This window comes from Culex quinquefasciatus, chromosome 2 (genome assembly GCF_015732765.1).
Source record: "Culex quinquefasciatus strain JHB chromosome 2, VPISU_Cqui_1.0_pri_paternal, whole genome shotgun sequence".
Classification (NCBI taxonomy): Eukaryota; Metazoa; Arthropoda; class Insecta; order Diptera; family Culicidae; genus Culex; species Culex quinquefasciatus.
This window is the reverse complement of record NC_051862.1, coordinates 194,378,060-194,395,259: the sequence shown is the minus strand read 5'-3', so window position 1 is coordinate 194,395,259 and position 17,200 is coordinate 194,378,060. Positions and strand designations below refer to the sequence as shown.

The 17,200-nt window shown below is 41.7% G+C and overlaps 1 protein-coding gene across 8 annotated transcripts in view; it reads right to left on the bottom strand.

Moving 5' to 3' along the window:
• Positions 1–540: 540 nt before the first annotated feature.
• LOC6034881 (signal-induced proliferation-associated 1-like protein 2) overlaps positions 541–17,200 on the bottom strand; it is an 89,757-nt gene continuing 73,097 nt past the window's right edge. For all 8 annotated transcript variants that reach the window (XM_038251700.1, XM_038251693.1, XM_038251694.1 and 5 more), the window contains 2 exons: positions 2,164–6,669; positions 541–2,098 (listed from right to left, as the gene is read on the bottom strand). In XM_038251700.1, coding sequence (XP_038107628.1) covers positions 1,631–2,098; positions 2,164–6,654 — 4,959 coding nt within the window. In that variant the 5' untranslated portion in view covers positions 6,655–6,669 and the 3' untranslated portion in view covers positions 541–1,630. The remainder of the gene's footprint in view (positions 2,099–2,163; positions 6,670–17,200) is intronic.

The window sequence follows — 17,200 nt, the reverse complement described above, 5'->3', positions numbered from 1 at the left end:
CAAGTACCTATTTCTACCAAACTTTTTCAACAACTTTCATCGATTTGGTCCTCACTTTTTTATTATTGCGAAAAGAGTTAGTTATTACATTATATCTTATTTATTTTATTGTTTAAGCATTAGATGTATGAAGTTACTATCCATAGTTGAGATGTGGACTACCTTTCAACAGCTGATTAATTCAAATATGGGAACAGCGTTCGCGGGTGCTTAAAGAATCGAGTAAATCTTCTGAAGGAAAAAAATACAATAAAATTCAAAAAAGAAAGTAAGATTTGTATTTTAATATATTTGCTTTACTTTTTGCAACAGAACCGATAATAAGAAGTTTAGAATTGTAGAATTCCCTTTTTTATTTTTGTGTAAAAAGGTGAAAAATGCATTTTCTATTGTGTATCTTTTTCTGCGTAACAGAAACTTTGCCGAAGACAATAAATCGATCAGAAAACAACTTCTCATGAATCAATTCTTGTATTCAACCCAATTCCCACAGTTTTTAAATAAATAAGACAACTTTCTTTCAGGTAAGGAACAACAAACTTTTTTTAACATTTTGCATTTATTTCAATGGATTGAATGTGTGAATAGCTCGATATTGATTGGATGTGTACGAGTACATGTGTATGTTGTGTATGTGTTTCAATTATTACAATAGCATAAGAGTAAGTCTGCGTTCATCTAAATCACTACGCGCGATTATACAACCGATTTTCGAATTTTGATCGCTCTCAAGGCAGAATAGATCAGGGTAAATCTATAGTTTAACTTAAATAAACCTCATACATTTTAAATTTACAGTAAAGTACAACATAGATAAGATTTTGTTTTGTTTCTTACAACAAAGTGCGTAAAACTAACCAGGTCATAGTTACAAACTAGCGTACAGACAAAGGAAGAAGCTTAACCGAGTTCAAAATACAGCTTTACAGCGAAGAGTTCAACAACGTCTTAAACTAGTAGCAGTTTGTCTTATCGTAAAAATAGAATTAACCACAAATAATATACGCTTTAAATTAACAGATTTTACACGATTTAAGGAGGCTGTATTTGGTATGTTTCCGTTGTTTTTAATGAGTTGTAATCCTACAAATCCAAGAAGTTAAATTACGCTGGGGTTCGCTTTAAATACACGTGTGTAAATGTTTGTTAGAAAATGTAATAACCGCACTAGCAAAAAGTGTATAAATAGTTCAATCTACTTGACTTAATGCACTAATAAGACTGGTGTGTGTGTATATATTATGTAAGAAGGACGCATTATATTGGTGTTGTTTCAATTTTGCTTTTGATTGTTACTGTTTTGTTTTACGTTATATATTTTCACTAATATTACATTTTTGGTCACCCAAGAGATACAAAACTTATTGTAACGTTGCAGAGTTTTATAGCAAATTTGTCTAGCTCGATAAGTTGCGATTGTAAGTTGGTACGTGTTGATGTAAGTTTAAAAATACGTTCTATAAAGAGCTTGACCAAAGGGCTAACGGTCGTGTAAACGTGGTTAAATAACTGCCTATATAAGAAACAGGTGTGTGATTGCTTGTTGTTGGCTAAATATGAGTGTGAGAAAAAACTTTGGAAGACGCTATTGGCTAAGCACGCGTGCACGTGTGTGTGTATGTGTATGAGTTTAAGACTGCCGGTCGATGGTCTGGAAGAACCACTCGGTAAAGCGGCGCAGCTGTTGAACCGCAGCCTGGCTTTCGTCCTGCAGCCGGCGGTTCTCCTCGGTCAGCCGACGGACGGCATGCTCGAGTGATCGTCGGCGGCGTTGCTCTCGCAGAACCCGATCCGAAAGCTGGGTCACCTGGCATTGCAGCTCCGGCAAGCTGTGACTGTTCTGCATCATGGACTGCTGCTGGTTGCTGTTGCTGGCGGTGCTTCCACTTCCAGTCGAGACCGGCGAGACCGAGCTTGGGGTGGAGGAGAGCTCGGAGAAGACCGGCGTTCCGGAACCATTCTGAAGCGGTGGGATTTGCAACGAATTTTGCTGTTGTTGTTGCTGCTGCTGTTGTTGAACTACTCCGTTCAGCACTTGGTTGATGTCGTCGTAGTACACGTTGCCCTGCGGGTGGGACTTGGAGGCGGACTCGGTGAGCTAAAAGAAAAAAAAAGAACTCATTAGTATTTAAAGTTACAAAATAAATCAACAATTCAACAAACCTGCGTCATTGCTTTGGTAGCCGTGTCGACCAGACTGCTCCAGTCCATCTCCTTCATGTCGGGCAGGGGTATCTTCCCACCAGATCCGCCAGCCCCATTCAAGCTATTCTTCAAAATTCCCCCAGCAGCCGCGGCGGCCACCATCATCTGCTGCTTCCTGCTCGGCGACATCTTCAGATGGTCCTCGTTGATGTGCAGTTTGTTGCTCGAAGAGCTATTGTTGTTCAACTCGCTGGCCGGGCTGGAGCAGTTGCTTGTCGTGGACGAAATCACCGTGGCGGGTCGAGCCGTCGTGAAGATCACATCCGACTCCTGCTCCGAACCGCCACCGTTTCCGTTCTGCTTCGCCACCTTCAGATTGTTCGACGAGCCCAGGTTGATGCCTTCACGAGAGCGTGACTTTTGTGTTAGCTGCTGGATAGGTTTGAGACCGCTCGCGGCCGTCAGAGACGAGATGTTCCCCAGACTGTGACTGTTCGGGTTGCCCTTTTGCATCTTTTCGAGCGAGCCCCCGTTGAAGTTGTCGTCACTGGCGGCCGCAATGTAATCCGGATTGATCAGCTTCATCAAGTCTTCCTGGAGCGAACTCCCGGTGTAATTCACGCTATTTCGCTGAGGAACCGGATTCTTCGAACGAAGCTTTGCGTCGCTAACGCCAGCGTTGGGCCGGGGACTGTTGTTCCGTGAGCTATTCGTACTGCTCGAACTCAACGCACCTCCCGTCAACGCCGCTGGCTTTCTGCCGTTGATTCCGTAAATGTTTGTCGTCGTGGCCGATCGCTTGAGCTGGGGAGAGTTGTGCCGCGACAGGTCCTCTTCTTCGGTGGCGCTGAGCTGGTGGTGGTTCGCCAGGTTCTTCATAGAACTGCTGTACAGCGGTTCGCCGGAGCCGTTTTCGTGGCCGTTGTTCTCACTGATGATGAGTCGCTTGAGCAGGGCTATGTTGGCGTTTGCGTTGGCATTGCTTCCGTTCGGTAGGTTGCGTGGGTCGGTGTGCAGCGAAAGTGGGCGAGGAGTTCCGCCGGCGAGGGGCAAGGAATTGCTGGAGGCGGTTAGCTTTGGGTGATGATAGCTGGGAGGTTCTTGGGTTGGAGGCATTGAAGGGGCGGGAGTGTCTTGGGGCGGATCTAGCACGTCGTACCATCGTTCGTCGTTGGAAGAGTGACCACTGGATGAGCTGGTTAGCGTGCCCATATCTGGCACGTATCGGTGGTCGTTCGGTGGAGCAGCTCCATTTTGTCCACCATTCAGTGCGGTAAAAGATCGACTGCTACTGCCCGTTCCGTAACCCGAGCTATTGCTCGACCTCGGAGGTGAGAAATTCCGTTCGTACCTTCTTCGGTGGTTCGCCGACTGAAGCTGCGCACTGGGTAGATGCTTCTTGCCATTTTTGTCCGCTCGATCCGGAACCGTGTCGTAGTCGTTTTCGTAATTCATCGAGTTGAAGCGACAGTTCTGCAGAGAACATCCACGACGAGGACTAAAGTCCGCGAACGACTCAATCACCGTGACCGTTACCTGCGCGGAGGTCTTCAGCAGATCCACCATCTGATCGTGCGATAAAGTCGCAACAGCAACCTTGCAAATCTCCACCAATCGATATCCCTGCCTCAAACCAGCAGTCCACGCCTGTCCAGATATCTCAACCTGCGTCACAACGCCATCCGGTTGCACGTGAAACCCAAGCTGACCCATCGGATTCCTTCTCAAGCTGAGCTCCAACGCACCACACCCGTTCGTAACGGCACGAAGCCGTTCAATCACCTCCAGCTGCTCGTCCCGATCTCCAGAGTCTCGCATATTCAGCGTTACGCATTCCCCCTGATGATGATACACTCGCAGCGAATTCTGGCTGGTTGACCAGCCCAGAATCGCCTTGCACGGCGTCACGAAGATGATCTGCCGCGAGCATTCCTCGATCAGGACAAACGTTTCCGCGGAAATGCCCAGGAAGCAGTCGACCTGCGTCGATTGCCCACTGTCATGTAGGACGACCTGCCAGCAGAACGCACCCCGTTGGGTCAAATCTCCGGAGAATCTCGGTTTGCTACGTTCGCGTTTTTTGCTCGGGAAGATCGAGAACTTTTGGCCGGTGTCAACCAGCGTCGCTGTGGTGTAGTTGCTGGTAAGATCCTTCAGATATTCCTGCCTCGTCCGGGTGGCCATCGTGGCAAACTTTTCCGAACGGTGCGCGGCGTTCTCAGCGTTGATCACCTTCGACAGCAGAAAATCGGCAAAGTGTTTGCCCTTGGCGTAGTGAGCACCGGGACGAACCGGTGGTCCGAACACGGGAACCTCCTTCGAGCGGGACACCGCGACTCGGTACTGGGTGTGTTCCGTGCACGGGTTGACCGCTCGTACGATGAGAAACACGTGCTGGAACTGGCTGCGGATGTTCTTTGGAGTGAATGGGAGGGCGCCCGGTTCTTGGAACACGATCGTCACGATGTCGTTGCCGATGTGACGCTTTCGGAGCAGCTGCTGGCGATTGTTGGGCGTGAAGGGGAGCATTGTCGACACGTGGAACATGATCTCGCAGTCCTGGTAGTTGGCGTACAGGGAGTGCGTTCCGGTGGAGTCCGTTTTGTTATCCAAACCTGCTTTGTAGTGTTCGAAACCCTTTAATCGGACCCGTTTGCCGATCGTATCGAGGAATTCGTTGAATGCAGGACCGGCTTCTTCGTTGTTGTACATGTCCTCCTCGGAGGATTGGCCAGCGCGACAGTACAGGATACCGACCTTGTACTTGTTAGTCAGCCCTTGCTCGTCTAGCTTCAGCAGCTGCTGTTCGCACTGTGGCGTGTTGACCCCGAGCCGGAGACAGCTGATTTGTACTTCTGGCGCGACATACTCCAGAATTTCTTTGGTACTGATGTGTTTGCCCGGCCCGCGAGGGTTCGGGATGGAGTCTTCGATGACGGATCCACGCAGGGTTAGCAACTCCGACGTTCGCACGATCAACCGGTACAGGTGTTGCTGAGTTTGGCCCGTCGCCGGTGAAACATCCGCTCCGTGGATCGTAATCGCAGGCGTTGCACTTGGTGGAAGCTTCTCCTTCTTGATCGAAACCGCGATCGGTCCGAGCTGTTCGTCCATTCCGAACCAGTTTTGGTGTTCTTGACCGAAGAAACACTGCCGGTAGTACAGCGCACCGTTGTCGATTTGCTCGATCGGTCGGGGCCCGCGCTGGTACGGGCATGTGCTTGCCTTCCAGAGGGTTTCGTTCAAGCCACACTCCAGCAGGGAAACTCCGTATGCAAGCACGGGTCGATGTATGGCTCGTCGCTGTTGACCCGGTGGAAGTGGGTTCTGCATGCGGGTCAAGCTGACCTCACGCTCTTCTTCCCCGCCAATTTCGTTCCTGAAGAATGGACAACTCTCCAGCAGTTCGTTCCCCTGCCCATCGCCGTAATCTTCGTCTATACTGTCCCCATCGGGCGTGGATGACCTCGTCCCGTACGTAGCAGCCGCCGAAGCACCGGTCGTCGTATTTCGTCTCCGTGCCAGCAGCAACCCGCGTAGTTTCGCCGCGTACCCCAGGTTGGCGGTCAACGACTGACAGTCAAAGTGGGCAAACGCTCGCCTTCGCTGGCGCTCCTCAATATCCGCCGAGGACACCGTCGTTGTCGTGGTCGACGTAGCACTAACGTTCGAGAGGACCGAAATGTTCGGATTTAGGGACGCTTCATCCAGCGAGGCACTCTGTGTTTGTCCCCGTCCAGCTTTCGCGCCTTGACCCGCCGAAGAAGACCATAACCGGTTGAACTTCATTCGCAGTTTAGGGCTTGCGTTGCCCCGATCTAAGCTATCCTCTCCAGAGGAGATCATACCCCCGTTACGACCCTCGTGGTGTCCGTGGTGACCAGGATGGCCATGTTCCATCCCAAACACCGCCGGTCGATACTCCTGCAACATAGCCAGAAAACTCTCCCCAGTACTCTGACCCACGTGATGTCGATCGGAAGAGATCACGTCAATCGAACCGTGACTACCATACTCGCGCCTCAAGTTCGTTCCCGGGCCCGGGTGCAACCCGTCGTGGTTTCCACTGTGGTCGTGTATCAGCTCCAAGCTCGAATTGCTCCGGTACAGATTCTCCGAATTCTGGGGAGCCAGCTTGCCGCCGCCACCGCCGACGTTCATCCCCAGGTGCCGTTGGATGTACGGATACCGTTCGTGGACCGAATTCCTCGGCCCGGCCAGTCCCGCACCAACGCGTGCCCGCAGCACGTTGCTGTTGTAGTACTCGACGGCGTGCATGGCCCGCTCGCGGGCAGTTCCCCCGGAACGGCCGCCATTCATCTGCTGCTGCTGCTGCTGCTGTTGCTGTTGAGATCCTGGTGGATGAAGATGCGGCGGGGGACCAGGGTGGTGATGGGTAGCTCCGGGTGGCAACAGGCTACCCGGCCCATTGGGACCTCCACCGGGTGGGCCGCCCATTGTCATGAGCTGCGGCGGAGGTCCCCCGAGCTCGGCCTGTAGTCCGATCATCCCATTGCTAGCGTCCTGGAAGGAATCGAGAGAACGAGAAAGCGATTGTTAGAAGACTATCACAGCTGGGCGATCTCTTTGAATTGAAATCGAGGTTCAAAACCTGCGGGTCACAGCGTAAATGGGAAATAAATGGAACTCCTAAAATTGGATCAAAGCGGGAACGGCTGATAACAGTCGGTTTGGAAACAACCTGTTTCCTCTGAACACGCGAAGGCGTTGGAAAGGCAACAAACAAAAAGCCGGTGGGAAAGTTTACGAGTCCCTTTTCTTCGGTCCTTTTCCGACAGGTTCTAATCGTTGGGGTCGTAAATTGCTATCCTAAATGGGTCTTGAGCTTGAGGATACGCGCGCGTTCGCTGAGTTAAGATTACGAGTCGGAAAGCGTGGGTTCAACTTGAGGTGATCTCCGGCGGGTCGTAAATTACCGGCTTGTCTCTTGAAAAGTCCACACCCACCGAAATATGGTGGGGCCGACGCGCAGAGAGCATTTCTTCGTGTCGATCTAAACGACCTCAACTTAAATTAATTTGAAACGTCTCAATATGTAAGTAATTCGATTGATACAAGAACCTAGAGGGAGGGAATGAGATACGACAAACGACGAGGACAGAGAGAGAGAGAGAAGTTTTGAAGTGACCGGAATGTAGAGACCCAGTGAGACACTTTCAATTGACTGCAATTGACATCAATTTGTGACTAGCTCCGAATAGTACCAGAAGGGACTGGTTGCGAGCTGTTACAAGATAGGAATGTTGGAACTGCAAATTTCTTCATAGATTTTTTGCAAAGATTAAAAAATGTGGACTAATCATACTTTTTATCTTAAACTGACTCACAATTTGTCAACTAAGCAAAATTTGGGAAAATTATATTTTTTTAAACCAGAACAAAATCTATAAAAAAGATCTTCTGAGTAGTTATATAGATTTTTGCATTTTTTTAGGATTTTCAAATTTGTATTTTTTTTTTATTTCATGGATTTTTGTCCATGCAGAATGGCCAAAAGAAGCATTTTTGCATCATTAGTTGTTTTAATCAAGTTTCCATATTATTTAGAGCGCTGGTCATACTAAGTAGGTACGTAAATATATGAAAATCTGTATCTTGAGCGTCGATTTTCGGATCGATTTGTTGTCTTCGGCAAAGTTGTAGATTATAATTATGGATATTCATTTCATTATTTATTTTTTTTTTTTTTCAAATAAAGTTGGATTTCCAAAATAAGTATCTTTTTGATGTTCAATTTTAAATGTTTCATCGGAAACAAAAAGACATCTTTTAAGCCACAGTGCTTATAATGGTGCTAAATCTGGTTCCAGAGATACCAATTCATGAAGAAAAAAATGAGGAATGACGAAAATGTGGTCAAAAGTTTTGATTCGAATTCAGTTTAAAATACAATATGAATCGATTATATTACATATTTACAAAACTTGTTTTAACAAATTTCATGCAAAATTGTGACATTTTAACAATTTTACCTAAAATTTATATGTGTTTTGTTAAAAAGTTTATAAACTTAGTTAACTAAACATAAACATTTATATTTACGGTACGTTATCCATTAGTGGACCCCTTTCCTATAGTGGACCCTCTGAAGGGTTTTTGATAAAAAAATTTAATAAAATCTCAACTTTAAAGCGTGTTTTGTCTGCGAATCTTTTATTTGGCTAGTTCAGCATCATTTCAAACAGTGTTGACTGACATTGAAGTGTCCTTTTCGCCAAAATAAGTGTTTTGAGTTCGACGTCTGAAATCACTAGCACTTTCATAACAATACAGCATTTCTATTGTATGATTGAATTAACTATCCAATCAATTTTTTTTTGATTATTTAACTTCAGTAAGTGGAAATAATGCAAATTTAAGGTACTTTACTAAAATAAAGCGAAGAACTGCTCATTTTCGAGCAAAAATAAGGGGGTCCAATATAAGACAACGAAAATCCTAACTTTTCCATAAGTGGACCCCAGTTAATTCAGCCTTCAAAAAAGAAGAAAACTGTGCATTTTAGCAAAAGTTTCTCTTAAACATACCGTAAACTGAGGTGACTTTGATAGCCCGGGGTGACATTTTTAGAAATTTGATTTGGCCACTAATTTTGATACATCCAATGTAACAGTTACATTTTTGCATATATGTTCGATAATAAGCTATCTCTTAATTTATAGTTTTTGTAACGTTTTCTCTGATCTTTTTCGGAAAAAATGTGTTTAAATGTCAAAATTGTTAACAAAACATATTTGTTTATGATGAAAAGTGAGCAAAATTCATCTTTTATTCATTATATCTATCATAAGACCTACACCATGTATCAAAACATCAAATATCGGTTAAATTTCGTATAAAAATAACAGTTTTCCTATAGTGGACCTGGGTCCACAATCGAATTATGGACCCGGGTCCACTATAGGAAAAGGGGGTCCATAACAGGCAAAAAACTTTTTTTTTAAATGGCTATTTTTCTGCTCAAAAACAAGTAACTGATGAAACAAATAGTCAAAATTGTTCAAAAGACTTCAGATTTCCTTGTTTTGTACAAAGCGTTATGGAAAAGTGCTTAAAATATTGAAAAATTGTAAAAAATGCGCAGGGGGTCAACTAATGGTTAAAATACCCTACTTTAAAACTATATTACCTCCCTTAGCGATAGTAAATTTGATATAAAAATAAAAATTTACCAACTTATATTTAATTTTAACGAGAAAAACAATGACTTTCAAAGTCACCCCGGAATTCTGATCGATGAAAACGAGTTATATGGTGCAGACAAAGTTTATCTTTCCATAGTATATTTGTTCTATCATTAAAAATTTACTACAACAAGAAAATTGAAACATCAGTTGTTTTACCCATTTCATTTAAATTTTTTATCATTAATGTAGTTTTGCAAAAAAAACAAATTAATAAAATTCTACAAAAGTATAAAGCCAATAAGGACAGTTGGACAGTCAGGAAGAGAAAAACACGGACACAAATCAATCCTCCCACGCAACTCGTCGCAACATGTCCAAACTTTAATGAAAGAAAAAAAAATCGTCGTTAATTATTCTCCAATTCCCAGGAATTCCCTCGAAAAAACGTAATGCGTTTTAACGACCATACACACTTGACTCTAAACGCCGGCCGGCCAATTCCACCTCTTTGTACACCGTAAAATTTGAGTAAAATAATACCTTGATGATGAGTAAAAATTTGTTTAATTTAATTTTGTTCTATTTATGTTGCCTGAACAAACTCTTTTTTGGAAAATTCAACCAATTTTACGTGAATTTAACCTTTATTTCCAACTGTGTCGGCATTCCTCATGCAAATATCGCCTTCAATCAACTTCATTCTCAGTTCTGTTGTTGTTCTGTTCAGACATCAAGACTCACCAGCGTTGATCGTCGCCGTCGTCGGTTGACGGAAAGCGAAAGAATTTGAATAATTTTATTTACAGCCGACATAATGAGTCGATTGTTTCAGCTGTTTTATTGTTGACTTCTGTGGGGGTGGTGCCAAGAATAAAGCCAAGAAAAAGATTGTTGATTACTTAACTTGCCCGTCAACGGCGAACCATCCGTCACCTCTGCCATTGACCATTTGCGGCGAGGTTCTTCTATATAAGTGGTTTATTTGGCACACACACACACCAACCGCGTCACCGTGCCTGAAGTGGACGACACATTCTGGACGGCTGAAACGAGCCAGAAATGCAAAGTAGCTCAGCGCTCGGACGGGGCACGTGATCGGAATTGGCATGCCGGCCGAGAAAAGTGGGCACTTTTATGGATGGACTCTTCGTCACTTTCGAAAAGGCATCAATCGGATTGATGGCTGACGGGAATTGCAGGCGGCCCGTAAGAATCGACCTTGAGTTAAGTTTGGTTGGGGTTCGTGCTGAATTGTAGAAAGTTTTGTCCAGATTGAAGTTACCGAAACTAACTCCCCTGCAATCAACTGATGAATAACTAAAGTTGCAGAGCCTCTACCAAATCGACGGCAACATTTTAAAAAGCATTATGTACAAACCGTGCGTTATGAGAAAAACGCATTTGAATGTTGAACATCCATTTTCAATTACCATTTTTATATAAAAGCAAAAGAAGATGTTCTAATTATAACAAATGATGAAAAACGTTGCTTTTATTGATACTTGATCACCCATATGCAATAAAACAATATTTCCGTCATTATATTTAAGAAAAACAAACATAACTTCTTTTAAAATCCCAAACGTCTATATCACCCTGCTGTCATTGGAGGGGAAGCTTTGTTATGATTCGTTTTTCTTCGCCGAATGTACATGGCGCTTTTTGCAAGTGGAGGAGAAGTTTTGTTTTGATTCGTTTTTCGTCGGCAAATGTACATGGCGTCTTTTTCATGATGCTTTTTTCGCTATTTAACCACGCACTGCTGATGTCAGAGATTTTGTTTATGTTACATTATTTAAAACCACCATTAAACAGACTTTACTGAAGTAACTTTTGCTCACGTTTGCTGGAGAGGTAGCTTATTAAGAGTACTCTCAGAATATGCAATAACCCAGAAGGTGTCAAAATGTACATGATGCCTTTTGAAATGTTGCCGTCAAAATATGACAGAAGATTTTGCCACTCTCGTTTAGGTGTAGTTAGCAAAGCTAGGAATGGAGAGACTCTAGAAAATTCCGAACAGAAATGAAGTAACTGAATTAATTGAAGATTTGGTACAAACAATAAAACATTCGAAACAAAGAAGTTTTTTTCCTTCCTCACTGAGGTAAGGCTATAATCCTGCTCGAAAAATGAACTTTTGAAATACAGCTCGTAGACCTATATTCATGTACAGTCATGCCTCGGTTTAGCACCGCATATGGGGGATGCAAAACCGAGGCGTGCATAACCGAGGCACAGAGCTTATGTGATTTTGGCTATATGGGAGACAATGGCTAAAATCGTATGAAAAATCATGCAAACATTGAAAAATTATAGTATTTTGGAATCGGGATGATGTCAGCTATCCATTAAAATTATAATTTCATGAAAATTTTCCCAAAAATACGTATTTTTCCTGTATTTTAAAAAAGCATTTTTGTCTCTAAAGAAACCAAAAACATATTGATATTACAATATGGGTATCAAATGATCAGTTTTTTTTTCTACATTTCGAATGTCAATTTTTTTTTTTTTTGAAAATGATCAAAATTTTTACAAAACTACGTATTTTCGAAAAAATACTTAAAATTTCAGTTGTTACAATATGGGTATTAAACGAACGGGATTTTTCTATCATTTGGAATGTGATGACAACATTTTTTGGAAATACTTAAAATTTTCACAAAACTACGTATTTTCGAAAAATATTAAAATTTCAGTTTTTACAATATGGGTTTCAAATGGTCGGGATTTTTTCATACAATTCGAATGTAATAACAACAATTTTTAGAAATACTAAAAATTTTCACAAAACTACGTATTTTCGAAAAAAAAAACTCAAAATTTCAATTTTAAATATGGGTATTAAACGATCGGGATTTTTTCAAACATTTCGAATGTTATAAAAACATTTTTTGAAAATACTCATTTTTTTCACAAAAATACGTATTATCAGCAAAATACTCAAAATTCAAGTTTTGGGAAAATTTGGAGAGTTTTCAAAAAAATATTACATTCAAAATGTATGAAAAACAAATCCCGATAATTTTAAACTGAAATTTTGAGTACTTTTTTCGAAAAAACGTAGTTGTGTGAAAATTTGGATTATTTTAATTTTTATAATAACATTCGAAATTCATGAAAATATCCCGATCGTTTGATACCCATATTGTAAAAATTGAAATTTTGAATAATTTTTCGAAAATACGTAGATTTGTGAAAATGTTGAGTATTTCCAAAAAATGTTGTAATTACATTCGAATTGTATGAAAAAAACTCGTTCGTTTGATACCCATATTGTAAAAATTGAATTTTTGAGTATTTTTTCGAAAATACATATTTTTGTGAAAATTTTTAGTATTTAAAAAAAATGTGTTATTACATTAAAAAATTTTGAAAAAAATCTCGTTCGTTCGATACCCATATTGTAAAAACTGAAATTTTGAGTATTTTTTCTAAAATACGTAGTTTTGTGAAAATTTTGAGTATTTCCTAAAAATGTTGTTATTACATTCAAAATGTATGAAAAAATCCCGATCATTTGATACCCATATTGTAAAAATTTAAATTTTAAGTATTTTTTCAGAAATACATAGTTTTATGAAAATTTGGAGTGTTTAAAAAAAAATTTACATTCGAAATGTTTGAAAAAATTCCAATCATTTGATAACCATATTGATATAACAATAATTTTGAGTATTTTTTCGAAAAGCATTGTATTTTGAAAATACAGGAAAAATACGTATTTTTGTGAATATTTTCATGAAATTACAATTATAATGGATAGCTTAGATCATCCCGATTTCCAAACACTATAATTTTATGATGTTTGCATGATTTTTCATACGATTAAAGCCAATGTCTCCCATATAGCCAAAATCCCATAAGCTCTGTGCTTCAGTTAAGCACTGGGCCGTGCTTAACCGAGGCAGCTGCACGAATCATAACCGGGGCAGTGCAAAACCAAGTCGTGCAAACCCGAGGCATGACTGTATACCTATCGACTCAGAATCGAAAACTGAACAAATGTCTGTGTGTGTGTGTATGTGTGTGTGTGTGTATGTATGTTTGTATGTGTTCAAAATTCTTGCCAAGTTTTCTCAGCACTGGCTGGACCAATTTTGATCAAACCGGTTGCATTCGACTTGGTTTAGGGTCCCATACATCGCTATTGAATTGTTTGAAGTTTCGATAAGTAGTTCCAAAGTTATATATAAAAATGTGTTTTCACATTTATCCGGATCTCACTTTAATGCATGAAAACTATGTCTGGATCCATCATCCAACCCATCGTTGGTTAGGTAATCAAAAGACCTTTCCAACGAGTCCAAAACATTGAACATCTGGCAACCCTGTCTCGAGTTACGACCACTTAAGTAATATTTATGTACTTTTTGGAAGCCGGATCTCACTTAAATGTATGTAAACTATGTCCGGATCCACCATCCGACCCATCCTTGGTTAGGTAATCAAAAACCCTTTCCAACGAGTCCAAAACATTGAAGATCTGGCAACCCTGTCTCGAGATATGGCCACTTAAGTGATATTGATGAACTTTTTGGAAGCCGGATCTCACTTAAATGTATGTAAACTATGTATGGATCCATCATCCGACCCATCGTTGGTTAGGTAATCGAAAAACCTTTCCAACGAGTCCAAAACATTGAAGATCTGGCAACCTTGTCTCGAGTTATGATTACTTAAGTTATATGTGTGTACGTTTTTTTTCTGGATTCAAAAAAATAGCTGAAATATGTGTCCAAACCACTCATATTACCCATTGTTGGTAAAAAGTGAGGAAGGCATCAACCACATAGGTGGATTAAGTTAGTTTTTATATTCAAGGCCGTTGCAAATATTTTTCAATGTTTATGTGCCCTCCTTCAAAAATTGTCCGAAAAATCAAGGGGCAAAAAAAATATTTTTTTAAAAAACTTCAAAATTTCAATGAAAATAGCAGTTAAATCAAAATACAAATTTTCTGCATTGATAATCATATTTAGCATGTTTGGGCTGGATTAAAAATATTTAGAATTTTTAGGAAATTCCAATGCACCGCAAAAACCATTTTTTTAACGAAAAATAAAATTTTCGTCAATGCTTAAATATTTTGGAAACTAATGATTGGAAAACAACTGGACAGGTGTAAAATGCATTTTAAAACACTTTTTTCATTGAAATGTTGAAACCATGGCTCTTAAATTTAATTTTAAAACTTTTTTTATTTCCCCCTCCCCCCTCGACTTTGGTCAGAGACGAGGGACATAAACTTCAAAAAATATTTCTTACGGTCGAATAGAAAATCACAAGTTATTATTTTAATTTTGACCTAATTTGAGATTTTCCACTAATTTGTAGTGCGCTTAATTTCATGAACTTTTTTCCTCAAAATTATGAACAATTTGATTTTACATTCTACAAATGTACCCAAAAATCTATCCATCGCTTGGAAATTCGACATCCGTCCGCCTTTTCTTACATTCTTGTCCAAACTTTCGTCACGAGACAATTGTAAGAAATTGCTTCCCTACCTCCCTCCACCATCGATCGCCTCCACGAAATTCTTCACTCGAATAAAAGATCAATTCTGTTTTCATTAGCGCGTCATTAGTCTTTCTGGTGAAGAATGGGGCAACTTATGGCAAACCGAATCCAGAGCAGACTCCTCTATGCTCATCATCGCGATCAACCATCATCATCTCGCCGGCCTGCAAAAGGGCAACGAACCTGGGTCGCGCTTCCAACCTCCCGACTCCCGGCTTGACCGCACCATACGTGCAACTCCCGTCCAAGCCGTTGTTGTTTTTATTCGCCACTAGGCTTCCTCCCGTTTTTCGTCCGAGTTTCTATGCTCACGATTCTGTACGTACACAACACTCCGCGGTTCGTCTCTTCCCGCCTAACGTGCACATCACTTTGAGCTAGTTTATAGCGTTTACATTTGATTTGAAGTTCAACTCATTTATCCATCATCATCATCTCTGGATAGACTCTACGGACGGAGCGCAACGTGCCGCGGCTAGTCGGAGACGACCCGTGTGCAGTTTGTCCACACCACGGAGATTCAACCTGCCTTAGGGCCAACGTGGATGTTTGTTTGATCGTAGACGACGACGATGACGGCGGTGCTGCTTTTCAACACCTTCTCATGGCTGGAGTTGCTTCTGAAGCCCCAAGAGCAGCTCCACGTGATGATCCAGAATTTGGACGCGCGAGGTTGTGCAGAGTCGAGGTTCAGGAAGCGCGCGCACATGTGCTCTCATCGTGTGATGGATATTAGATTTCATAAATAGTTTGTAATGACGGGTAATAACACTAGTGGTGTGTGTACTATGCTGGTGGATCTGGACGATGTTTGTCTGGCCGTCTGATGGGTAACACAACAGACCATAAATGTGCTTATGTTGTCACGACGTCGCCGTCGACGTTCGACGACGTCGTGCGAGCTAGCGAGCGAGCCGGAGGGGAAGAAATTATAGCTAATAATAAAATGTTGCTTGTTTGTTTATTGATTGGGAGGTATCTTTTTATTTGGTGCGCGCTTGAGTGGATACACTGAACGGATATACACTTTTGCTGGTGCTTTGTTGGACGAGGCTGACTCACAAATAAGTTAATATGTGGCTAGATTTTGACCGGGTATGATAATGTTCATTTAGTATCTTTTTAAAAGCAGGAAGAAACTGAACAGATTAATTACATTGAGTAATTCACAACCCACACAAAATCGAAAATAGTTGCCCTGAAATTTAGCTCTAAGGAGTCTTATTTAACCCGTATATACTGCCGCTCTAATCTTGTCCGTCCCATATATAAAAACAGCAAGCCGAGAAAAACGCAAGGCAAATTTGTCCCGCCCGTTATGCTACATGATAGGATTATACGAAAAAGTACAATTGGCACTAATTTCAGGAACAAACAACACAATTTCATTAGTTTTTCTGATAGTTCACAAGATTTTGAACAAAACTGCATCATTAACTCAAAATTGACGGACTTGATTTGAACGGCAGTAGGGGAACAGCATCTAATTCCAGCGTGCTTCTAATGTTGCCATATCAGCACTTTGACATTCAATTACAGATCATTAAGAGCGAGTTTTTCACCAATGTGTAACAGGTCGTATCGAGGTGCTCCGATTTGGATGAAACTTTCAGCGTTTGTTTGTCTATACATGCGATGAACTCATGCCAAATATGAGCCCTCTACGACAAAGGGAAGTGGGGTAAAACGGGCTTTGAAGTTTGAGGTCGAAAAAACATTAAAAATTTTAAAATTGCTCGCATTTCCGTAAAACTTCTTCTTCTCTTTTTTAAAAAAAAAAAAAACGTTTTCAACTAAAATCGAGTGATAAATAGCTCAATAAGAAGTAAGCAAGCAAGTTTCTATCGAAAGTTTTGAAAAATTAGTTGTTTACAGTGTTGGGATTCGAGCGAGAAGAAGGAAAGCATTTCTCGTTCGCGAGCGAGGGAGAGAACTTGTAGTACTTTACTCTTCTTGCTCGCGCTCGCATTTTCGTTGGCGTTCTTGCTCTCGTGGCGAGCGCTCGCGAGCGCCTTGTGCTAGCCAGGCGACGGTATAAAGGTGTAACTTCAATCGCTGTGCTTTTTGTTCGTTTCTAACACGTTCAACTTCTCGCGAACGGGCAATTTTGGCTCGCGAGAAAGCCCGTTCGCGAGCGAAGGAGAACACGGGCAATCGGCGAGTTTCTCTCGGCAGCTCGAGACTCGCGGCGAGAAAGCGTGAGAGAGGATTTTTTTCGCGAGAGCGCGAGAATATCAACACTGGTTGTTTAAATAGTGAAAATCTGCAAATTGGATGGAGTTAGGACCGAGTGCTTAACCTGCCAAACATACGAGAATTTCCCCTATAAGTCTGCAGTAAATTTTGTTGCATTTCAAGATATGTTTTTAAAAAATGAAAAA